This window comes from Garra rufa, chromosome 11, assembly GCF_049309525.1.
Source record: "Garra rufa chromosome 11, GarRuf1.0, whole genome shotgun sequence".
NCBI classification, from domain to species: Eukaryota; Metazoa; Chordata; class Actinopteri; order Cypriniformes; family Cyprinidae; genus Garra; species Garra rufa.
In genome coordinates, this window is record NC_133371.1 from 28549997 (window position 1) to 28576951 (window position 26955).

At 37.1% G+C, this 26955-nt stretch overlaps 1 protein-coding gene across 5 annotated transcripts in view; it reads right to left on the reverse strand.

Annotated features, from left to right (window-relative positions):
• The window catches only part of gnao1a (guanine nucleotide binding protein (G protein), alpha activating activity polypeptide O, a), a 124898-nt gene that overhangs the window by 41242 nt on the left and 56701 nt on the right, over positions 1 to 26955 (reverse strand). For 2 of the 5 annotated variants that reach the window (XM_073850775.1, XM_073850776.1), the window contains exon 4: positions 10 to 170. In XM_073850775.1, the coding sequence (XP_073706876.1) occupies positions 10 to 170 (161 nt within the window). Of the gene's footprint in view, positions 1 to 9; positions 171 to 9291; positions 9300 to 12498; positions 12506 to 15638; positions 15650 to 25959; positions 26003 to 26955 lie in introns of all 5 variants that reach the window. The other 3 variants (XM_073850779.1, XM_073850777.1, XM_073850778.1) reach the window with 3 other exon arrangements.

Below are 26955 nucleotides of genomic sequence, written 5' to 3' on the forward strand. Positions count from 1 at the left end.
CGTACTCACTATTGGGCGGAGTCATTGAGCTGGTACTCGCGGGCACGGCTGAAGCACTCCTGAATGCCTGAGTCAGACCACAGGCGGATCATGGCGGACAGCAGCTCTGGAGAGTAGGGCTCGGTATCCTCCATACGGCTCACAACATCGCAGACCATCTTAGCATCAGCCTGTTGAAAGCAAACACACAAAGAGAACATCCATCAATGTGATGAAGACACTTCCAAACTGTGCTCCAAATTGTACTATGTTTGCAATTAAAAGTCTGACATTTAAACTCAAACATTTCTTGTCATTTTTTTTACAGACTAAATCATCTGGGGTGTTCTACGAATTTGTTTTAGCTCTATATTCATCAGGGTTGTTGACTATGACTGTTCAACAAAACAACCAGAAGACATTCATTTTGCAATTTCCAGTGACATGAGCAACAGTGACTGCTGGTGATGCGACAAAATCAAGCTAAGTTCAACTTCATGCAAATTGTGGGAACGCCTACTAACAACTGACAGCACTGAGACTCGTGACCTGAAGCAATTTCTACACTGTCAATGCGATTGTGGCTTTACTATGTCAACAGTTGACTCATATGTGCCTTTGATATTCATTCCAAAGAATTTTAGCAGAAACATGTGGGACAAAATTAACTGCCTGGTTGCTTTAATGAGAACTATTAAAAACATTTTTGTCTTGTTTTTCCAGTAAACATGCTTGCTTGCTCACAAAATGGAGGTTTATATTTAAAACACTTATAGGTTTATACAAAAAGGGTTTGCTTCTCCAAAAGAAATTGATGTGATGGGCGCCAAGCTGTAAAAATGACTGCTGAAATGATGACTGAAAGATTCAAGTTCACATCATACTGCTCTTGCTATATAAAAAAAAAAAGAAAAGAAAAACTCTTTGGTCGGTTCACAACAATTAACAATCAACAATTAAATTTGCTGTTCCCCATTTACATACAGTAGCTCCATCTGAAAGAGAAACTTTATACCAGATACTGTTGTTTTTTAAATGTAAGATATAAGCCAAAAGTGCAAGAAAGTGCTGTCAATCCATTTAAAAAAAAAAAAAAAAATTAATCGCACATTTTTCTGAAATTAATTACAATTAATCCCACCTAACATTAAAGTTTTTAAATAAGTACTTTTTTATATTGCAAGAATTTTACATTAAATCTTCAATCTTAAATTAACGTAGAAACAACATAAAGACAAAGATATTTGTTAGATTTTTTTTATGACTGAAGGTGAGTATCACTGATACCAATATTACTGATGTCTCTAGGAATCTGTAATTTTTTCCCTAAGATTTAACTATTGACTATAGCCATTCAACATTACAGAATGATTGACCCTTCGCAGCTTGATTGACATGTGATCTAACCAATCGGAACGCTCAATCCGCCATTTAGTCCGACAAACAAATCAGACAGGAGAGTAGATTAATTTAAGTGGACCTAAACTTGGAAAAATTGTGTGTCTTTCCGTGATTTAAATAAAATACGTTCTGATGTTCATTCATGTTTTTTCATGCTTTAAGTAAATAAGATAAGACGGCATGTCGATTGATCTAATAAGGCAATACAGTGATCTGTCTCGACAAATTAAAGAGTTGGAGAGCGCATCTGAAAAATATCCTGTTTGATGTGCGCTAATATAAATATAGACGTGAGTGTAATATTGCGTTTATAAAACAGTTTGACGGCATGAGTGTGTAAATACATAAGAAACAACAATGGAGTGTCTACTACTTCCTTCCACCACAGATTCAAATCTCAGTTTGACAGTTTAACAGCTGAGCCCAAGCCTCCATTACTAATTCCAAAAGGTCATCTTAGAACTAGCAACGAAGGAACGTTGAGTTGCTTCATTGAAAGCTTATTATATTACAACATTAAAGCTCACTGTATTATGTCAAGAATTATGAGAGAGAGATGGACTGAGTGATCATGATTACCTGCATCTGATACAGCATTTATTCTTCAGATCAATCCCATATTCATAATTAGTTTGAATGTCCGCTGAGGAAAGCGTCAACTTTGTCGTAACGTTAATATCCTTTCATCTGTTAAGGGTGATTTCTGAAGACTTCTGCTCAGTGTGTTTGTTAGCTGCATTTAGCTGATGTTGAAACTAAAAATAACTTTTGCTTATGACTGCATTCATTTTTATAACGTAAAAAGTCTTTACTGCTGACTCGTAAAAACTTGTGTCTCTTGTCGCCATCTAATGGCGGAACAATGTAACTAGAATACTAGAATACCAGATACTAAACACTATTATTAAATACTACTATTATTCATATAAACTTTTTTATATAAAATAATATTTAATAAACAACATCAACAACAGCCATCATAAAAGTTGCTAGGCAATTCAGTCAAAAATACACAGGCAGCGCTCTGATATACAGCATTGAATTTACATAAACATGATGAGATTTTGCCAAAACGATTTTCTCTGGAACAAATAATAGATTAATGAGACCAAAGACTACAAATTATATCTCATGTTTAACCTCTACAGAGACTTTAGAGCCAGCAATAAATTCCAGAAGATCTGGCCGAGGTGAGGCGCTTTCGTGCAGGTTCATGAGTGCAGAACGGCCGCTGACGATCTGGAGCTCTCATGTCCGAAAATGTTGAGGCAAATTTTCAAATAGACACTATCTTTATTAACTAAACTGCATATTTGAACTATAAACAAGAACATCCTTACCTAAAAACCTCTTAAAACTACATTCTGCGTCACAAAAACATAATATTTATAAAATTATACTGGATTTGGGCGTCCGCCATGTAAGAAATACCGCAAGTGGAGTGATACGATTACAAACTGTGAAACAGCTGTTGGAGTTCTGATATTACTCTAATATTGCACTCCTATCAGCCAATCAGATTCGAGGACCAGAAAAAAACTGTTGTATAAATATATACACATCCAAATGTGTACAAACAACATCCTGACTTCCTGTTTCTTGTTCACTCTTCCCTCCCTCTTACTTCCTCCGTCCTGCTCTCCTCCTCTTATGACATCACTCCCTTTAACAAACATGTTTAAAAAGCTTGACAGCAATAATGACTTCTGAAAAGAGCGTTTAGTTTCTTTTTAAAGAGATCACAATTGAGCCTACTACACGAAGGGGCTGGGGTTCCGCCGGCCCGCAAATCCACAACAGAGATGCGTCTACACAAGCCAAAAGAGGAGAGCGTGAGAAATGGACTGGATGAGTGGAGTGAAAAGAAAAGCCCCATGTTAAATAGAGAGTGGAAGAGAAGATGGGGTCAGTTCAAGAAGGCTGGTCTTGCACCCTCTCCATTATCTGCTGTGAGAAAGAGTAAAGTGTTCACACACTAAAAGGAGCGAGATGTGGGGGCCTGGGAATTAAAAAGAGAGGGAAAAAAGCATGGATGTCGCTAATTAATCCATAATTAATGCTATTTAGTGAAGTTTTTCTACTGTGAAGATGCAGATCCATTCCTCTCCACTGAGAAAAATGGATGCATCTTCCGTATTACTTGTCAATAGGGACAGATATTGCTGCCATCTCCATGGTGATGCAGCGGGGGCAGCATCAGCAGCAGGAGGCCGTATGATTGGCTGAGGGAGCCTCCCTTTCCTTCTCCCCCAGTGAGCATGACCTTTGAGAGCAAGTCCTCTGAACTCAGCATGACTAAACCTTCTGGAGTCCTTATAACAAACACACACGCACACACACACACACACACACACACACACACACACACACACACACACACATCATACTATAACTGCATTTAATCCTAATAGATGCTTCTTCTTACAAATTTAAAATTAATTTAGTAATAATATTAGTGAAACAAAATGTTCTACGTATATATATATATATATATATATATATATATATATATATATATATATATATATATGTAGTCTAACTGCAGGTTAGATCTTCACAACACAACATGAACCAGAGGATTACCTCAACATACCCTTCCGGGGAATTATGGGACATCAAACTGCTGTCCACAGTCTCTTTGAGCCTTTATAGTGGCACATGTCTCAATCCCTGAGCTGGAGGTTTGCAACATTTTTGTAATGCATTTGTCTTTTGATTAAAATAACAGCAAGAATAAAGCTGACAGTTGCTGACAGATTCAGCAGACACGCACCTGTTTTCTTTTCTCTCTGTGCATTTCTTGCAGGTGGGTCTGTCTCTAATGTCACAACACCGGTCACGCCTTTCATTCTTCATGTGCTTTTTCTACCTGCGTTTTAGGTGGGGTTTTTTTTGGTGGAGAGGGTGGGCGGTTAAGGCACTGAGGGAGCATGTGATTCCTGAGTGATTGCCTATTGAATTTAGATCAGTCTCATAGAGACACATAATAGCTATTCATTGTGGCCTTTGCACAGACTAAAGAGAATGGACCAATCTTCATCAGCATTCATTTATTAGAGGAAACAGCGCGAGGAGAGATCTCAACACGCTGGAGATTTGAATCGCAGATCAGTCAGTAGCCGCAGCGTGACGGATAGTATTCTTACAGACACCCTGACGCTGCACCTGGTATTATTACAAGAGTGACGTCAGAGCGCACTGTGAACCTATCATAACTGTTCCACACGAATATACAACAGAACTGTCATTCGAGAGTAAATGCTGGATTCCTCAGAATATCATTAGGTTTTTGTATCGCTTGTGTTGATTGCTAAGGGCGTTGCTGGTTGACACAACATGATTGTGTCTGTGTCTGGTATGAATCTCATCAAGCAGTCACAATTTAAACAATGTATTTTATTTGTGACCTTGCAGTTGAGGTCAAAAGTTTGCATACACCTTGCAGAATTATTTTAGCAAAATAGGAGGGATTATTTTTATTTAGTACTGACCTGAATAAGCTATTTCACATAAAGACATTAATAAATAGTCCAAAAGAGAAAATACTAGTTGAAATAATAAAAATGACCCTGTTCAAAAGTTTACATACGCTTGATTCTTAATACTGTGTTGTTACTTGAATGATCCACAGCTGTTTTTTTTTCTCAGTTAGTGATAGTTGTTCATGAGTCCTTTGTTTGTCCTGAACAGTTAAACTTCGTCAAAAAAATCCTGAAGGTCCCACAAATTCTTAGGTTTTTCAGCATGTTTGTGTTTTTGAACCCTTTCCAACAATGACTGTATGATTTTGAGATGTATCTTTTCAAACTGAGGACAACTGAGGGACTCATATGCAACTATTACAGAAGGTTTAAATGCTCACTGATGATTCAGAAGTAAACACAATGCATTAAGAGCCAGGGGGTGATGACTTTTGGAATTTAAAGATTAGGGTACATTTGAAAAAAGTACTAAATGAAAAAAATATGACATTTAGGCAAAAATTTACACATCTTCATTCTGTTCAAAAGTTTACACCCCTGACTCTTAATGCATAGTTTTTCCTTCTGGATCAGTGAGCATTTAAACCTTCTGTAATAATTGCATATGAGTCCCTCAGTTGTCCCTCAGTGTGAAAAGATGGATCTCTAATTGATAGTTATTGTTGGAAAGGGTCAAATACACAAAAATGCTGAAAAAACAAAAAATTTGTGGGACCTGAAGGATTTTTCTGAAAACAGTGGACAGTTTAACTGTTCAGGACAAACAAGGGACTCATGAACAACTATCACTAAACAAAAAAAAAACACCTGTGGGTCATTCAGGTAACAACACTTTATTAAGAATCGAGCGTATGTAAACTTTTGAACAACTATTATTTTCTCTTGTGGACTATATGTAAATGTCTTATGTGAAATACTAGATGAAATACTAGTCAGTACTAAATAAAAAGTAGCATGCATTTAGTATGAACCCTCTTATTTTGCTAAAATAATTAACATTTTGCAGATTCTGCCATGTGTATGTAAACTTTTGACCTCAACTGTATGCTCAATATTTAACTTTTCACTATATTTTGTATCATCAGTCACCAAAGCTAGGTAAATATTGGTCACAGACACAGAGATTTACTTTAAATTTCACCAAGCTGATTACTCACTAAAAAAATTGCTATGGATCATGTTTTCGGACATTTTAAGTCTTATTTTGACGTGACAAAGTGGTTATATCTAAGTGTGTGAGTTGTTTACTTTGTTTTTAAAATTAGTCTTCTTATAATGCCATTATATTGTTCATTCAGATTTGTGAAACACAAGAGCCAGGATTTATTGCATGGACCAATTACAGCCGAAAATAACCAGTCATATGCAATGATATTGTGTGACTTTTCCCCATTCATTCTCAGTTACCCCCCACCAAACTTACCGCATGCTTTAAGGGGGTCTGTTAAAACTCAATGTGCTCACTAGAGGCAAAGCCCTAATACAGACCTTTCTTGTTCTGTGTGAAGTACGGTGAAGGTCAACTGTAATGTGGCATAATCAATCTAGTCATCTAGTGTTAAATCAGGTGGCTTCTAATCTAGCAATGAACTGAAGAGTAACATACAGTTCCTCATGAGCCCCAAGGGCTGTGGTCTAATAATCTATCACTGACGGTGGCAACTTTTCTTTTCAAACTAGCACAGAGGAAAAGAGATGCTCCGCTTTGCTGAAGATGTATAGACCCTGCTCAAGTACTTCATCAAAGGCCATGACACATCTCCCTAGACATTGATTTAAACTACAAATCATCTTTTCAAGGTTACAACCACCGGCATGTAGTGGACTTCTGAAGTAAGAAAGCTGAAAGGTCTAGAAAATCAGATTTTTTGTGTATTTCAATATGGACGTGACCGAAAGAGGTGCTGTGAGTGGGTGGATTGCCTCAACTCAACTCAATAATCAGTTTATTTTTCTATAATTTTTTGAATCTGTAAAACTTCACATTCATACCACAGTTTATCCATGAGAACTCGCTATTAGACCGTGTTCATTTAGAAACATTTTTGTATTATATACTATTTGATATGTTATTATCTGAGCATTAACAAAAGTAAATTACGAATTTATCTCAATGACTTTCCGAGGCGTCTTGTAAGAGGGAGATGTTATTGGCTTTACTTCCTTTAATAACCGTTGCTGATGTTAATAGCACAGAAGTGTAAAAGCCAGAGAAGTCAAGTACTGGCCACGCACACACATTCAGTACCATTATGGATGTGCTTTAATTAAAAAACAGGATGCCAAGATATACATCAATGACACCTCTAATTCATCTCTAAATGATGCTGAAAAAACTCACAAAAGATTGCCACGTTCATACACTCCATTGATTTATCTTGGTACTTCCAGACTGCAAACAGTGCTGTTTCCCAAGGTAAAATATATAAAAAGAACAGCGCCGCCCTAGAGGATGCCTGGGGAACCTTACAACATGAGAAAACACTACTATTGTATGTACAACATATAACTAGCCTTTAGTTTCCTAAAGCATCCTTATAACCTTCAGGTAGTGTATAGTATGGCGCCAGCAACCCCAAAGTTATGGGTTTGATTCCCAGGGATAAGTAATTTGCTTTGCTTAAGCGAGTCTGCCAAATGCATAAATACATTTAAAACAGAACAAAAAGGTCATACGGCCTGTATTTAGAACAGAGCTCAAAAAGGAAGGCAGAAATTACAGAGGCAAACCCACTATTTCATCAAGTGGTTAAAGATCTACGTCTCCATGGCAGAGAGGGAAAGCCCATGACAGAAATTTGATGATGCAGATGACTGACGCTGTATGTTCCACAGAATGGCACGCTATGCAGTGATGACCGTTCATCTCCTGCCTTTATTATCTCAAGACAGTGAGATTATCATATTATCATCAAGATAGACAGACACACCATCATCATTAAGCAGCTGTTGGGTTCGTCTGGTTCACACACAAAAAAGGAAAGACACATCAGGAGAGATTGTCGTACGGCTCTGTGGCACGGGAAGAGGGCTGTGTTTGTCACATGGGTCAGGTCTTGCTGAGGCCTGCACTGACTAATACTATAGGTGACTGAATACGACACCAGAAGGATGACAAACCACTGACTAATAAAGATGAGATTATTTGATCTGATACATAAGAGGAACACTGTTACAAACAAGCATCTTACCGCACATCTACAAATGTCAGTTGTAGTTAAACATATTTTTAATCTGTCAACCTTGTGAAAAAGAAATACACTGCATCTTAACTCTAAAAAGAGTATACAGTCAAACCAAAAATTATTTAAACACCAGATATAATTTTACTAGTGGGTGCAGGACACTATAGTTCATTTATGAAGTGAGGATATCAAAATAAAGTAAACCGTGACATATTACACCCACAAATTCTTAATTTTAAGAATTAAAACTGATAAAAATTTGGGACCAAAAATATGATTTGACACTTTGACCTGAAAATCTAAAATCAATGTAACATAGCTTTCTATCCAAGTTATATGACATTATCAAGATGAATTTGTTCAGACACAGATTAACTTTTGAGTTCTTGTCATATTTTATAACCATTTTCTAAACTATAGTGAATAAACTGTGGTAATGTAAGAAATTTTGAAGGTGTCTGAATACATTTTGGTTTGACTGTAAGTCATTTGTGATTATCAAGACAAATTTGTTCTGACAGTTTAACTGAGTTCTTGTCATATTTTATTACCATTTTCTAAACTATAGTGAATGAATAATACATTTTGGTTTTTCTTTATGTAAATAATATACTTCTAAGAACATAAGAAATTTGGTAAAATTGTACTCTCTAATGCACTGACAAGAATTTATGGTAAACTAAACTATACTTTAATGTAATTTATATTAAAACTAGTATTATGGTCATTTTAAATCTTCTTCTTTCAGACAAATACAATTGGAGTTATATTTAAAAAATGTCCTGGCTCTTCCAAGCTTTATAATGGCAGTGAATGGCTGTTATTCAATAGTCCAATAAAGTGCATCCATCCATCATAAAAACTGATCCACACAGCTCCAGGGGGTTAATAAAGGCCTTCTGAAGCAAATCAATGCATTTGTGTGAGAAAAATATCCATATTTAAAACTTAATAAACCATAATCTCTATTTCCGCTAACATGCGTTCCAAGAGAGTGGTGTTCCAGCGGATGGCGCAGAATGTAGACGTAGCGTAAGCTCCGGTGAGAAGTAAAGAACGCAGAAACAACAAACGAGCAAAACGAAACACCAGTCGCAAATCAGAAGTACAAAATGAGGATTTGTAAATAAAAATGTTGGAGGATTTCGATACAAGCTAAGAGGAGACTGGTTTTCTAATGCTAAACTTGGTTATCGCAAGACTAGCATATTCTCACAGGAGCTTACGCTACGCCTATGTTCTACGTCATCTGCTGGAACGCCACTTTCTCGTGAACGTGAGTATGACAGCGAAAGCTAGAGATTATACCCGGCGGCTTCATAGCTGCATCCATGTTAGCACGTCTCGTCTGATGTGGTAATTTCACAGTAGGCATACACACAGGTTCGAAGACTCGTTCTCGCCCCCTACAGTGCAATTCGGCTAGGTATACATCCGCGCTAAAATATCAAGGTGAAAGTCATCATAGCTTGCGTAGTATAGACCCAGCTCCCAACCCAACTTTGAGAATAGATTAAGGGCGATATTTTTTTTATCGCCCGATAAGAGTCCCACGTTAACGCAGCACGTTAACGGCCCACCACTAATATAAAGTTATATAAAGTTTTAAATATGGATATTTTTCTTGCACAAACACATTGATTCGCTTCAGAAGACCTTTATTAACCCCCCAGAGCTGTGTGGAGCACCTTTTATGATGGATGGATTTACTTTATTGGACTTCTATTGGACTACTGAATAGTTTGGACGAGGACCAGGACATTTTTAAATATAACTCCAATTGTATTCATGTGAAAAAAGAAAGTCATATACACCTAGAATGGCTTGAGGGAGAGTGAATAATGGGGTAATATTCATTTTTGGGTGAACTATCACTTTAATTGTGCTGCAGTTTGTTCATCAACACATCAATGCACAACAATAAATTATTAAAACATGATTATTTAAAATGTAAGTATGTAATATTTGACTAAGTATTTGTGCTGTGCATTTTTTTTTTCGCTTATTAGGGTACCAAGCCACTAGTTTAGCAACATGCTAACATCAAACTCTACTGAAATCAACTGCTAGTTGCTTTGTGTGTCACTATTTACAGAGTCGCTGATTTATAGGCTCCATGACATGTCGCTGCCTATGTAGGCGGCATGCAGCTCACTAGGTTTTGGAATACAGCTCTAGATTATATGCATACTACATTGCACAAATGATATAGTGTGAATTATGTAATACGCTCGCCTTGAACATGATGTGTGTGGGGGAACTTGGATCAAAAATCTTGCTAATTAAACTGCAAGGATATTTCCCACAATTCCAGAGCAGCCTTGTCAACACAAAAAAATGGTATCTCGACATAAACGGCCTCCTTTTGATGCTCATCTGCATTACAATGACTCAGCTGATGAAGAGCGCCACTATGGAAGACGTTTCATTAGGCTAAATACAATTTGTGCAAAGCAAGGCCAAGAGAAAATAGGCTAGTCTTCGTTTGGTCATGCTCAGCACTTAAGATAATAGCCACAAGGATGAAACAGCAAAAGAAAAATCATCTTTATTTTCATCCCCTGCCCCCTTCTACTGTATATCAGTTCACTAGTCTTAACATCTCTTTCTCTTCACAGTTATGTCACAATAATAAGTTAGCAGTCTTGGCTTCTGTTGGCATGAAGCAGAATTGAGGCAACACACAACTCGACTCAATCTGCTTTCGACTCCATCCCGTGATTATCATCTCTCCCTTTCGTTTCATAGATCCCCTCCCTTTTGCTCCACTCCTCCGCATCATGTGACAGTCATCTCCAGTTACTATGGTTACCGGGCCTTTCTTGGGGAATGTGATTGCAGATTTGGTGTTCTCTCTTTCGTTTTCTCTGTATCTCAACCTCCCCTCCCACTTTCTCACTCTATCTCCTCCCAGCTCTCTCTCTCTCTCTCTCTCTCTCTCTCTCTCTCATCTCCATCTCTCTTTATTTTCCTCCCATGGCAGCTGTTGAATTATTGATTTGATGAAATATTTAGCTGTTATTCTGCTCTCCTGCTGAAGGCTCCAGTTGTGGCCCAATCGCAGGAGGTCCTGAAAGCCCAGAGTGGAGACCACACCTCTGTCGATCTATTAACCAACTCGGACGGCCGTCTTCGAGGAGACCACTCCCACCTGGCGCTGTAAACCAATCGAAAGCTTTCTCTATTACATCAACTGCATCAACATCTTTCACATCAGTCATTCTCATAACATGCCATGTAGTTACTGAAGACGGAAATCAATGCTTCTTGAGCAATAAGGCCATTTTAAGATCAATTTCCTCTTTTCTTTCATTAAGTGGCATCTACAAACCTCTAATCCATCTCTGCAACCGGCTAATGTCTGTCTGCTGAGAAAGAAAGGCTATTGGACTTTTCAGTGCCATGTCGATAATAGAACTGAAAAAAAAAATGTAGCATCTGTAGCACGGAATACTGCTACCAAATGTAGTCACAAAAATAATTGTAATTTTATTATTAATAATAATTAGGATTTATTGTATATATATATATTTGCAGTACTGAAAATGATATAGAGACTTAAATTTTTGTACCACAGCACCCTAAAGTAAAGCGACATTACAACCATGTCAGCCTGACCTGGTTGTGTTCTCCTGGAGAATAAAGCAGAGCCAAAAAGCATTTTGAAGGAAGGTGTGCGGTTCCATTACTGAGGCATTACCATCAAAATGTCTCAGTTTTTTTCACTGTCTTTTTCTCTTTCCCCTCTGCGTCACCAGGTTTCTTCAGTGACTCAGAGAAAGAGAGAAAGTGACAGACAAAAAAAAATCTGGGTCAGATTGCCCCTCCCTCTGATCTATGACCTGCCCTTACTAAACTCTTCCTGAAGTGGAGCACACCAACGCACTCATCCCACACTGGGAAATTCTCTGCTGGGATTTATGGAGGAATAATTACATTCACATTAATAATTACATTCTAAACCCAGCCCCCACCTACCATCAGAAGCACTTATTTGATTAATGTCAGGTTTGAGAAAAATGGATTAGTTATGACATGAAAAAAAAGTCTGGTTAAAGGAATAGTTCATCTACTCAGTTGTTATAATCTTACCCTTATGTTGTAATGTTTTCAAAAATGTGTATATTTTAGTTTAAAAAACCAAACGACCAAAGAGTCTCATAAAGTGCTTTGGACAGAACTACAGTTAATAGTGATGTATGTTAAGTGCAATTCATAGGACTCATGTGCTGTACTCAAGTGGTGTAATTTAGGCCATCTTCCTCTCTGGTGACCTTGAGAAATGCTGTCATGAATAAGACCGAATGATTTGTTCATCAATCCAAGAGTTCCACTCTTAGATTCAGTAACCAGTTTACAACGGTTCTTAAGGTATTAAACTGAAACATTCATTTAGGAATCGTACTAAATGATTCGTTCACGAATCAGGCTGAACTTGTTCAAAAAACCACCCTTAGGCTCAATATTCAGGCTTCAGTTTAATTCTTTAGGTATTAAACTGAAACATTCATTTAGGAATCATACTAAATTATTCATTCACGAAACAGACAAAATGATTTGTTTACGTATCAGAGTTCCACTCTTAGACTTAGTAATCACGTTACAACGGTTCTCAAGGTATTAAACTGAAATATTCATTTAGGAATCATAATGAATGATTCGTTCACAAATCAGACTGAATTTGTTCACGAATCAGAGTTCCAATCTTAGACTCAATAATCAGGTTACAATGGTTCTTAACTGAATGACTCAAGAATCTGAATGAATCAGCAATCGTATTAAAAGATTTGTTCACGAATCAGAGTTCTACTCTCAGACTCAATAATCAGGTTACAATGGTTCTTAACTGAATGACTCAAGAATCTGAATGACTCAGGAATCGTATTAAAAGATTTGTTCATGAATCAGAGTTCCACCATCAGACTCAATAATCAGGTTACAATGGTTATTAAGGTATTAAACTGAAATATTCATTTAGGAATCTTACTGAATGATTTGTTCACGAATCAGACTGAACGATTTGTTCACAAATCAAAGTTCCACTCTTAAACTCAATAATAATGGTTACAACGGTTCTTAATTTAATAACCTAAAACATTCATTTAGGAATCGTACTGAATCATTTCATAGTGAAACTCTGATTCATAAAAAATCGTTTAGTCTGATTCGTGGACGAATAATTTGCTACAATTCCTAAATGGATAGTTTAGCTTAAGAACTCTTGTAACCTAATTATTGAGTCTAAGAGTGGTTCTTAAGGTATTAAACTGAAACATTCATTTAGGAATCATACTGAATGATTCGTTCACAAATCAGACTGAATGATTTGTTCACAAATTAGAGATCCACTCAGACTCAATGATCATGTAACAATGGTTCTTGATGAATCAGACTGAACATTCGTTTAGGTGTTGTACTGGCTGATTCATTCATGAATCACACTGAACAACTGGTACAAAAATAAGAGTTCCACTCACAGACTGAATGATCAGGTCACATGAGTTCCGAACAGCTTACTAGAGAAGGGGGAAGTAAGAATAATGCCTTGTATTTTCGTCAGGGTCTCATAGTATGGCGAACCACTGTATTAACACAAAGATTTGGCATTTTTGCCTTTATTATGATAGGACAGTGTAGAGCAGACAGGAAACAAAGTGGGAGAAAGAGAGGGGCGGGATCTGGAAAAATCCACAAGCCTGGATTTGTAGTCAGGATTTGTTTAACGTCATTATATACAGAAAACAGCTACATAAAGTTTCTTTTTCAATAGATGACAGTGACATTGGATCATTTTTGGTTGAACTATCCTTTTAACTTGCTTATGTTTTCTTTTTCTCCTGCTGATTTTCACACTCTTTCTCTTCCAAAGGGATACTGACAAAGACAGGATGGAACTGTATTTTTTTGCACCCTCTCTTTTTCTCTCTCTCTCCACAGGCCTGCAGGTTTGTGTGGAGTCTGCTGAGGCCTGGCATTTATTAAAGTGTGCTGTTCTCTCCTCTCTGCTGCATACCTGATCTGCCACCACTGCAGGCCTCTTTCAACTATATTTATTTTTAGCTGCAGGCCACAAAATGTTATCATGCTACAAATACCACACTTTTAGCACTCTCTGGACCACAACTACCTTCCTTTGCACTATGACCCCCATCAGTGCCACGATCAACACACCGTCACCCTAGATCAGCACGCTGCTTAACACACTGTCCTCCCCATCAGCAACCTGATTAACACAGTGTCAGCCCCCACTGGCACTGCTCTATTTTATTTTTTTTGAAGGCTTTCACAGCCATATGCATGTGGTGGTGGGATTTTGAGAAAAGAGGTAAAAACTGAAGTTGATCTATTTAATGAGATGTTGTACCCAGACCTGATTTGACTGGTATACATACATACATAGATATCAGTGGTGTGCGGTGGTGTTTTAAAATGAGGAGGCAAATGATGCATTAAGAGGGGGTGAAAACTTTTGGAATTTGAAGATCAGCGTAAATTTAACTTGTTTTGTCTTCTGGGAAACATGTAAGTATCTTCTGTAGCTTTTGAAGGGCAGTACTAAATGAAAAAATATATAATAAGGCAAAATAAGAAAAATGTACACATCTTCATTCTGTTCAAAAGTTTACACCCCTGGCTCTTAATGCACCATTTTTTCCTTCTGAAGCATCAGTGAGAGATTGAACCTTCAGTAATAGTTGCATATGAGTCCCTCAGTTGTCCTCAGTGTGAAAAGATAGATTTCAAAATCATGCAGTCATTGTTAGAAAGGGTTCAAATACCAAAAAATGCTGGAAATTTGTGGGACCTGAAAGATTTTTCTGAAGAACAGCGGGCAGTTTAACTGCTTAGGACAAACAAGGGATTCTTGAACAACTATCACTAAACAAAAAATATATATACAGCTGTGGATCATTCAGATAAAAAACACAGTATTTAATAACACAGTATATAAGCAGAAGTTCACTTCCAAAACAAAAATTTACAGATTATTTACTCACCCCCTGGTCATCCAAGATGTTCATGTCTTTCTTTCTTCAGTCATAAAGAAATTATGTTTTTTGAGGAAAACATTTTAGGATTTCTGTCCATATAGTGGACTTCTATGGTGCCCCCGAGATTTAACTTCCAAAATGCAGTTTAAATGCAGCTTCAAAGGGCTCTAAACGATCCCAGCCAAGGAAGAAGGGTCTTATCTAGCGAAACAATCTGTTATTTTCTAAAAAATTGACAAGTTATTGAATGGAATACACAGAGTTGACACAGAGCTAGACAAGATGAGCATTTGAGGTTTAAAAAAAGTATATAAATTGTCATTTTTTTGAAAAATACTTGTTTCACTAGATAAGACCCTTCTTCCTTGCTGGGATCGTTTAGAGACCTTTGAAGCTGCATTTAAACTGCATTTTGGAAGCTAAATCTCGGGGGCACCATAAAAGTCCACTATATGGACAGAAATCCTAAAAGGTTTTCCTCAAAAAACATTTTTTCTTCACGACTGAAGAAAGAAAGACATGAACATCTTGGACGACAAGGGGGTGAGTAAATTATCTGTACATTTTTGTTCTCCTTTAAGAATCAAGTGTATGTAAACTAATGATCCCTCTTATTTTGGCAAAATAATTAACATTTTGCAGATTCTGCAAGGTGCATGTAAACTTTTGGCTTCATATATGTCTGGCCACAACATCTCATTATATGGACTGAGTTCAGGTGCTTCAATTTACTCCCAGTGTAGAACTTTGACTCCTAAGGAGTCTCAGTTGCCAGAATGTACAGTAGCAAGCAAGCAAGATGCTGAAATCATCTGAAACAGAGTCTGCGAATAACAACAGAATAAGACATCAGGGTACGGTCCAAGGTCCAGACTGTAGTCAGAGATGTACTGTCTTAGTAATTAGTCTGGGCTCAAGGTGCTCGCACAGGAAGAAAAGTAAAGAAGAGACTGACTTAAGCTGAAGTGAGGCTGACAAATACACAAAACATATCGCCACCCTAAAGAATCCCTGGGGGCCGGCATGAGGCAAGGGAACGGTGCCACTGTGTGCCTCATTAGCTACGGCCTCGTTGGGTCATTACAGTGCGTTGTGCTAACTATGGGTGGAATCTCTAGGCTTGTAAAGGGCACTTGGGTGTGTTTTGAGAATTTGGAGGTGTAATACCAATTACACAGATGTACTGAAGGTTTTTAGGCTTTTGCATCAAGTAGTGTTTGGTGTAGCTTTCTAAAGCTGTTTTTTAGGCTTCATAACATGGCGTAGATTGCTATCCCTGAACAAAAACAACATTATTAATCACAAACCTTATTAGTATCATCATAACAAATGTAAAAGAGTGCATAAAAAAGAAAAAGAGGTATAGAGAGCAAGATATAAAAATGAATGGTATAAACAAAGCCCATAAAGGAGGCTAAAATGGCATGGATGCAAACCCAGTCTTCCACTCCAAGTGGCCGATGAGCTACGTCTCTACGGCAACCGGTGGTTTCCTAGCAGCGCAACACAGCTTATGGAAAAATGAATGAAAATCTACCCACTGAGATAGAAGGTCCATGATAGAAAAGATCGGTAGTATAGGAAACAGAAAGACGATATGTTCCTGTCCATATTGAAAGAGACAAACAGCATACATGAGAAATGAAAGAGAAAAAATAAGATCAAATTACTAGGCAATAATAAATCGCATTCACACCCACACGAGTGTGCACAAACACACAATATCACAAGCTGAAGAAGAGCACCTTGTTTGACGAGAGGCCTAAATATAAATGTAGCCTGACTGATTGCATTAGTTTGATAATGATAAGACTAATTAAGATAAGGGTTGTTGAATTAGATTATCGTACTGTCACAGTCTTTCGGATGAGAAAGCACACATTGTGTTGCTACTGTAAGGATGCTAACACTGCTAGCTATAAATAACCGAGCAAAGTGCGGCACTCCATGAAACACTTTCCTGATGAGTATGTGTTAGGCTGACAAAACACAAATATGCACAATTACATAGAGTAACATTAAGGTTTACTAGGTTTATACTCGCATTTATATGGCGTCTACGCAGGCTACGAAGAAAACGAGATCCTTCTGAGTGTGTTTTTCTAAAATGGAGAGACTTTTATCTTGAAGGGCTAGAGTTAGCATTTCTGTTGATCTCGATGGCACTTCCTCAGCCTGCGCAAGCCCCTTCATGGGACTTTCTGATATAAAATCATCTATCATTGCTCAGGTTGTGCTAAGCATTAACAACCATCAGCACATGCTCATACAATTTTTCCCAGATTATCTGGGTTACCAAGGCCATCTCATCAATCTGTTTATTAATCTTTGACATGTGTTCAGCCTGTACAACGTACAGTACACTGCATTCTCATTCACATGCAATAAAAATCTGCAGTTCCCTCCGCAGAGGCTTCAAAATGATTAGAGTGGTTTATTTTTGACGTTTACAGTGTGGTCACTGGCTAATCTGTAAATCATTACACAAAATTACTGCAAATTCAGATTATCTGTGGCCTTGTTGAATGCCATTCAATCTGCATGGTGACTGGATTAAGATATTTAGGATTAAGGCTTTTTTTAAGGTTTTTTACTCGTTCAGCATGACTGTTATTGATTAATCTGTCTGACGTGGTTAAATGGATGATCTTAAATTCCTTTGACTGCATTAGGGATTATTCTCACCTCATTTTATTTACGCTAACATTTTAATGTTTGAGGCTTTTCCATTTGCACTTTTTGTGTCTTATTTTCGATTTCAGTCGATTTTTAAGTGAAAGTTACTACCGCTAGGTAATGTTATGTTGTAAGTATTTTAATATATATTAAATGTATGTAAAAAAATTACAAAATAATGAACTGAATTGTGACCCTGGACCACCAAACCAATCATAAGCGTCATTTTTTTTGTTTGTTTTTTTGTTTCGGGAGCTCGAGAAGCCGCTGCATCGATGTGCACCGCCATTTAACAGCATTTTTTAGTTCTTAGCAATGGATATTACTAATCATAAATTTGATTTTTATATATTTATGGTAAGAAATTTACAAAATATCTTAATGGAACATGACCTTTACTTAATATTCTAATGATTTTTGGCATTAAAGAAAAAAAAAATTATAATTTTGACCCATACAATGTATTTGTGGCTACTGCTACAAATACACCTGTGCTACTTAAGACTGGTTTTGTGGTCCAGGGTCACAATTTAATGAAGCAAAAGCAGACTGAATTGTGTGAATATTCATAAAACTATTCTTATGCGAAAATCAAAACTGACTTGCAAACAATTTCCACAGAAGTTTCTTTTGCTCGTGTTTCTTACCTTAAAATATACATAAACTATAGGGGCTTTCAAACTGTGCAGTTCTAGGAACTCAATTCTAGGAACTAGTAAACATGGTGGTTCCTAGAGAAACAATTTCCCCCTCTGGCCATTTTCCTGGTTACATCTGTACCGGCAGCAGGAACCCTAAAGCGGCCGACAGCAACGTCTTTATTCAAGGCATTTACAAACATCAACAACTGGTGAATGGAGGACGCTGTGATCAGAGCTGTTTTTGTTGTGTGTCTTGGGTTTTGTGATAACGGAGATGGAATGTAATGTTATGACCATACTAATACAAACTCATATGATTTGTGAAAAAACGTATGTATTTTACGAGGTAGAACATTTTTAGGAAAAACCACAACCCTGCCCCTAAACTTAACCGTCACAGAAATCGTACAAAATAATAAATAAATAAAATATGTACGAATTAGTCGCCTCGTAAAATACGTACAAATTGGTCATGAGATAGCATTGCAACATACAATTTACGCAACTGAAAGAGCATGAAAATCAGACTAAAATTCCTATGACAACTTAAAGAGTATTACATATCATTGAGGCTGACTGCGGACAACAGGTAAATGCTGTTATCACTGTTTCCATATTCTTGAAGTAAATATTTTCACATGGCTTTTTAAAAATTCTGGGTAGTCTGTGTTTCACATGCGTTTGGCCAATCAGCGCACACTTGCGTCATTGTTCCTAGTAGCAAGTTCCTATAGCACTTTTTTTGGACCCTACTCTGAAGTAGGAGCTAATTTAGTTCCAAACTCCCCTAACAGAGTTTCTAGAACTAAAACCGTTCCTTGTTCCGGTGAACATGGCAAAAAGTGGGTACTTCCATCAGTAGTTCTAGGAACTATAAAAAAAAACCTTACTATGTATAGTTAAACCAAATTATTCAGACACCAGATATCATTTTTGATATTTTTTTACTAGTGGGTGCAGAAAACTATAGTTCATTTATGTAAGTGAGAATAGCTAAATAAAGTAAACTGTGACATATTATACCCAAAACCTGTTCATACAGTGGACTACAAGTACAATTTAATTTTGGGACCAAAAATTATTGAGACACTTGGACCTGACCATGTTTTGCTTAAGTGTTTTTTATTTAATTACTAATGTGACCTTTTTACACCACAAACTGAACAAAATTAAGCATTGCTTGGTAATTGGTCAACAAAGTATTGATAATTATGTAAATATTGTCATACTTGCAGTTTTTGGTCTAAATTTTTGGTAATCTATTATATACCTTTCTGTCAAAGTTATCTGACATTATCAAGATAAATTTGTTCTGACACAGTTTAACTCTGAGTTCTTGTCATATTTTATTACCATTTTCTAAATTATAGCAGATAAACTGTTGTAATGTGAGAAATGTTGAAGCTGTCTGAATACATTCTGATTTGACTGACTAATTTATCAAAACTACAGTAAAACAGTAACATTGTGAAATATTATTAACATTTAAAATAACCGTTTTATATTTTAATATATTTTAAAATTTAATTTATTACTGAAATGGCAAAGTTGAATTTTTAACAGCCATTACTACAGTTTCCAGCCATTGCAACAGTCTTTACTGTCACTTTAGGTCAATTTAATTGTTCTTGCTGAATAAAAATATGAATGTCTTTAAAAATAAAAATAAAAACTTACTAAACCCAAACTGTTAACTGTGCAAATTTAAATATTTGACCTCTTTTAGTCTTATCTTGCCGAGGGCACCAAGTAAGCCAAGACTGCCCCTGATGATAGATGGATGACATCCCAGATATCACCCTTAGTAAAATTCAAATGCAGAGCAAATGATGCAAGATACAGAGAAAGAAAGAAAGAAAGGAAAACAGATGAACAGATAGATAGACCTTGCAGATACCTGAGAGAGAGAAAGAGAGAGAGAGTGCTGCACCATTGGAAGATAGGCTGCAGGCTCAGCTTGGCTCACTTCTGCTCTCTGTGTGCTAAATGGCTAGAAAGCGGCAGCTCTGCACCAGCCGTCTCACTGACTGGACACTTTCAATGCACATCTCCCCCCTTTATCTTCCATCCTTTTTTCTGTTCTCGCCCCCTCTTCATCCCCTCCCCCTCCAGCCATTACTGGTATTCAGTGCAGCTCTATTGAGCCCGTAGCCCCCTATTTCTCTCTCTCTCTCTCTACTCTCAATGCATACAGCATTGCTGAGGGCCACAGACACACAGAGAGAAATGCATTAACCCAAAGAAACCAACACACAAGAATGCATACATGCAGGGCAAGACATTGAAGCATAAAACTTGAAAGGATACACAGCGGAGATATGTGTTACTCGCACATTAACAAATCAGCCAATGGCTTGTATTGATTTTAAACTGAGCTATTTATTTCATATCCCCTATTTTAAAAAACGAATTCAATATTTATTTGTGCTAGGTTGTTTTCTGGTCCATTCGTTGTAGGTGAATTCAGGTTTTTATATACTTGAAGAGGTATTTGAGTCACAAAATATAGGTAAAACCTCTTTCTCTCTCTCTACACACACACACCACACATACAAAACAACTGATCCTTGAATGCTTATGAATTCTTCACACTTCAAATGGACAATGATGAGGGTCCGCTGTGAATACAAACACACACACACACACACACATGCTGAACACATGCAGAGAGGCTGATTACTCTGTGCATGAGAGCACCCATACAAGACGGCCTACAAGAAAGCCAACACACACACTCAATCTGCAGTGGATCTGTGGGTTCAAAAGCACATGCTAACAGCATTTCAGCAATAATGACGTGTGCGCAGTGAGCCGTGATCCGCTCCGCACATTTCCTCCTGTGCAGAGATGGGGTGGGTTCGGTCTTAATTTTACAGTCAATGCTCACAGATAACATTTGACTAATCTAAAATTTAATTTTCGGATTTAACAATGCAAAAGATTGATAGTTAGCATGGCCCACTTAGCCCCTGCTGGCAGATTTTGTAACTACACCAGTGGTCCTCAACCAGGGGCACTGGGGTCCACTAGGGGTCTGCAAGTTAGCTTAAAATTATTTAAAATGAGATCAAATATGCTAAACAGACATAAGCTACCTGATCTCATGATGAAAACATACCTGTGGGAACGTTTTCGCGAGACACGAAATACATACAAATTAATGTATGTAAATAAATGTCCACTAGAGGCAGTAAAACAGCGAACACTTGTAATCGTTTTCGTACACAGTTACAGTATGATTACAGCTCCATATGTTTTGCTTTCTGGATGTAACAAGCTTGCTCAGTAGTTCAGCCAGCATGGAATTGGACTTAGGATGCTGAATCTTTGGGTACAAATCCCGGGAAAAACATGACTTACGATGAAAGAGCTGAAAACAAGCCAAAGCGGCATGCTAACGATTGCATTTTTGCGTCACATTCGCTTTTGTTCATACTATAGAGCATTCGAGTTATAGCGCTCCTCAACGGACATTTTATGTCAGAACTGCTGTGACGCATACAAAACCAATGTCACATAAAATGTGCCATATGTACGTTCATCTGTTCCTGGGGAAAAAACTGAACACTCTTCTAGCTCTTTGAACACTCTTTGAAAATTTCTGTTGAAAACTGCAGTGATATGTACTTACTGAAAAAATGAAAATCATTTATTCACTTTCATGTTGTTTCCAACTTATATGTCTTTCTCTCAAGATTTTGAGGAATCTTGGTAACCAACAGTTTTGGTTCCCATTCACGTCCTTTGTATGGAAAAAATACAATGAACGTCAATGGGAACCAATATTGTTACAACAAAATATCTTCTTCTTCTGCAGAAGAAAGAAATGCGTAAAGGTTTGGAAGTAAATGCAACTGAATAAATGATGACAGATTTTGCTAAAATTGTGGTTGGACTAAAATAAATACAAATTTCAAGTAGGGCTGCACGATTAATCGTTTGTAAACCGAAATCGCGATTTGAAAGGGTGCGATTTTCAAATCGCAAGAGCTGCGATTATTTCGATTAATTATCAACTGTGGTAACAAGCATATAAATCGTTTTTGACAGGTCGCTTCATGTGCATATTACGTCTTCATGCTTATATTACGTTTGATGCAGAGTTTAACCAATAGGGGGCATTTTAACACTGCATGTAGAGACGTGCACAGGACGCATTTTTCAGTCCTGCATCCGCAGAAACATGTTTATCTCGTTCCGTTCCCGCCTCGACATTCATGTTTTGTCCCGCTCCTGCCCGCAAAAGTCCGCTTAAAAGTAACCTTTATAGTTGTTTTTTCAGTACATCAATTTAATTTACATGAAACAGATCTCGTAAGTTTCACAAAACCCCAGCATAAACGTCCCCGATAAAATATTTGTTATAGCCTATAGGCTAAGCATCAACATTCACAAACCACTGTTATTCTTAACAGAAAAGCAAGCATGAGCAACTGCGTGCATCCATAGCAGAATGCAAGCAGACACAGCTCCTTTAAAGCTGACATCTCAGTTTATATGCGAACTCATCAAGCTCTACAATAAATAGTATGCACAATGAATCTTTCACAATGTCTACACTTCGTGTGTTTTAATTCGTGAGCACGCAATATTCAGCTCTGTGCAAGAACATTTGAGCAGTGAGTGGATTCTAACTTAAAGACCTCGGATGACTGCCTATACCTGTGCTTACTAATCATAGTTGTAAGTTGTATACTAGTTGTTCTTGCTGCTTTTGTGCAATTTTTTAAATATTTTGTTTAGATATTTCTATTTTGCGGGAGTCCCGCATCCCGCACAGCCGCACTCGCCCATCAAGTTATGTCCCGCGGCGCATTCGTTTGCGTCGGGTCCCGCTGTACTCTCTTAGGAGTGCAGGTCTCTACCGCATGTACTGAGCAAATAACGGTAACGCCATTTGGAAAAGATGAGCGGGAGCAGCGGCTCAACTTCCCAGCAAAGTGTATCTTAATGTAGGTTATCATCAGTGTTTTACTTATGTAGAATTGTTTACAGTGTGTTTGGATTCCTAAAAGATTTTAGTTATATTTTGTTATAAAATAATGTTATGTATGTATGTATGTAATCTTTTAGGATTTTATATAATAAAATATATAATATTTTTATTAATTAATTAATTTTGTATAATATTATATATTTTATTTTACAAGATTTTAATAATATTTCATTATATAATTTTAATTGTTAATTTTATTTTATTTAAGATAATGTAGTTATTTTCTTAATTTGTCATGACAACTTTATTTAAAAAAAATGACAACAATATTTAAGAGGTTTTAAATAAACAGTAGAACAGTGTAGCATACTTTGTGATTATGCTTGGTATTTCTTTGGTGCTGTTAAAACCACCATTTCAAACCTGTAGCTCTTTTATGAAATAGTAGTAAATCGCATTTTAAATCGCAAATCGCAATTTTGATCCGAAAAATCGCAATTAGATTTTTTCTCTAAATCGTGCAGCCCTAATTTCAAGTTAACCTGTAAAATATTCAGATAGAAATTGCAATTTCTCAGTAAAAAATAATACAAAAAAACTGCAAAAAAAAAACAGTAATCACAAGGTACAGCTTGAAATTAAATTATATATATAATTATATAAAAATTTATTATATTATATTATTATACGTTTTACCACTCATAAGCTGTATAATAACCTGAAACGAAGTCATGAAAGTCATGAAAAATAATGCAATTTTTAAAGGAATAGTTCATCCCAAATTTTTTATAATTTATTCACCTTCATGTTGTTTCCGACTTGTATGTATTTCTCTCAAGATTTTGAGGCATCTTGTTAACCAACATTTTTGGTTTCCATTGACATCCATTGTATAGACAAAAATAGAATGGAAGTCAATGGGAACCAATACCATTTCTAGAAAAATATCTTTTGTTTTCTGCTGAAGAAAGAAATGCGTATAGGTTCAGAAGTAAATGCAGGTGAATAAATAACAGAATTTTAATTTCCGGGTGGACTATACCTTTAAGTCATTAACATTTCTATGAGAAATAAAATCTTCAAGTTAACCTCTAAAATATTCAGGAGAAATTGGTTTCAGCTTGGAATTAAATTATTATTATATTACGCATTCTTGCAATGCCATCGGCCGATCAGCATTGTGGTGACATAATTTTCTCCAGAGCAAATATTTATGTGACATTTACAAATCAGATTATTGGCTCAAAAAAACTGAATAGGGAAGTGTCCAAGAATAATGCATTTCCCAATTGTCACAAACTGCCACTGAAATGAATGGAAAATGCTAATGGATAGGTATTATAGATGTCTTGTCATACATCGCCGCAAATTAAAAACAATCTTGACTACCTTAATACCGCATCCTGAGGGAAACTATCTTCTTCTGCATTCAGTCAGATCAAGTCGATCTGCCTTCACTCTACGGCAGCTTCCGTGAACTGTGTCTGCTAGTAAATAATTCAGCATATGTGAATAAGTCAGCAGAGCAGCTATAGTGGAGCTCACACAGATGGAGGTGTAGATATAGGTGTTTTTGGAGTATGCGGCATGTTTACAGCGATCTAAACAGTTTGCGGCCTAGAGACTGTCACAAAACAATAGGAGTGAAAACAGTGAAATAGAGAAGACAAGGGAGACGGACTGAGAGTGCATCCGATCAGTCCATTAGGAGCCCAGACACAATGGGGCCTTGCTCTTGTATCATCTCGCAGTATATCCCACCTCTCTCTTTCTCATCCTCTCCCATCTAATCAATAGATGAGCACTTAGAGTTGGGCACAAAGGGAAGCTGGGGCTTCATTATTGGCCTGGCATCACAGCAATACACACCTTCAGGATTTGCATACGCTCTCAAGAACCAAACAGCCGCACGAAGTAAAGAGCTTTCAGAGTCTTCTGAGTGGTCCCATTAGAAGTGTAGGTGTTATGGGGAATTTACTGTGATTGTTGATAGGTGCTAGAGACACAGTGCTAGCGGGAGGAGCTTGAGCTTATCCAGCCAATCACAAGCCTCTCACCTAAGCTCACATTTAAATTGTACTGGTATTCTCTACCTCGGTTCCATATTATATTTCATAATTAGTTCCGAAGGGATCTGTGAGCTTCAACTCCTGTACTCGTTTGCCCTCATTGCTTATTTAGGTAATATGAATGTTATGGTAATTCATGCATTAAGTCCATTAAAAGCTCAAATCCAACTATATTAACATGGACGGGTGTTTTTAATGAGGGGTAACTAAGTATATTCATTCACAATATAACAGAGCAAAAGGTCATAGACAAAAAAAAAAGTCACAAGTCTGATTCAGGTTTCAGACAACAGGTGAAAAAATATGATTTTTTCACACTGAGGACAACTGAGGGACTCATATGCAACTATTAAAGAAGGTTCAAATGCTCACTGATGCTCCAGAAGGAAAAGCGATGCATTAAGAGCCAGGGGGTGTAAACTTTTGAACAGAATGAATGTGTACATTTTTCTTATTTTGGCTAAATATCTTTTTTTTTTTCATTTAGTACTGCCCTTCAGAAGCTACAAAAGATACTAATATGTTTCCCAGAAGACAAAATAAGTTACATTTACCCTGATCGTTAAATTCCAAAAGTTTTCACCCCCTGGCTCTTAATGCATCGTTTCTTCTTCTGGAGCATCAGTGAGTGTTTGAACCTTCTGTAATAGTTGCATATGAGTCCCTCAGTTGTCTCAAAATCATACAGTCGTTGTTGGGGTTCAAATACACAAAAATGCTGAAAAGCCAAAGAATTTGTGTGATCTAAATGATTTTTCTGAAGAACAGTGGGTAGTTTAACTGTTCAGGACAAAAAAGGGCAAAAGATACAATTTATATTTAAAGCAAAAGTAATTTGAATATCAGTCACGTAAAATTACATTAGGCACAATGAAAACACCTGCCACTGCGTTTAAGGCGGGCTGATAAACAAGGAAGCTGATCCCACCTCTCTCTCACACACCTCCTCCCTTCCCTATCTCCATCCCTCGGCAGGGGGACCCATTTTAAACGTAAATAATTCATCCACACACAGATGCAGCTTTTTATTTGGAGTGAATAATTAAAAATGTGGTCTCTGCACTTCAGAGTGGAAGCCCGCTTCTCTAGTGTACCAGAGTAGGAAAAGAACCAATGCTTGTTTTTGTTCCGCTAAACTCGCTAAAGCTAGAAACAGATGCCACACCTTGCAGCTTAAGCATTGTCTTCATGGGTCGATTTGAGGTGGGAAAGTAAAGTGTAAATTCTTCAGCTGAAAAGATTTTCAGTGACTGATTGAGAGAAGAATGCATGTGCTCCACACACACAGCATCTCCCAGCCAGGCTTTGACCTATTCATATTGAGCTTATGCAAATTGAAATGTTTCAGGCTTTATGCTGGGAGCCTCACAAATGCACAAGCACACATTACCTAGGACACACACACACACACACACACACACACACACACACACACACACACACACATGCGCTCATAAACAAGCACACATTTATGACAACATAAATTCAAATATACATGTACAAATATGCAACCCTGTGGAGCAGCAACTCATGATGCACACTGCCTACACTGCTTGGAAAAATGTTACAGAGCCTGTCTCATAACAAATGGATT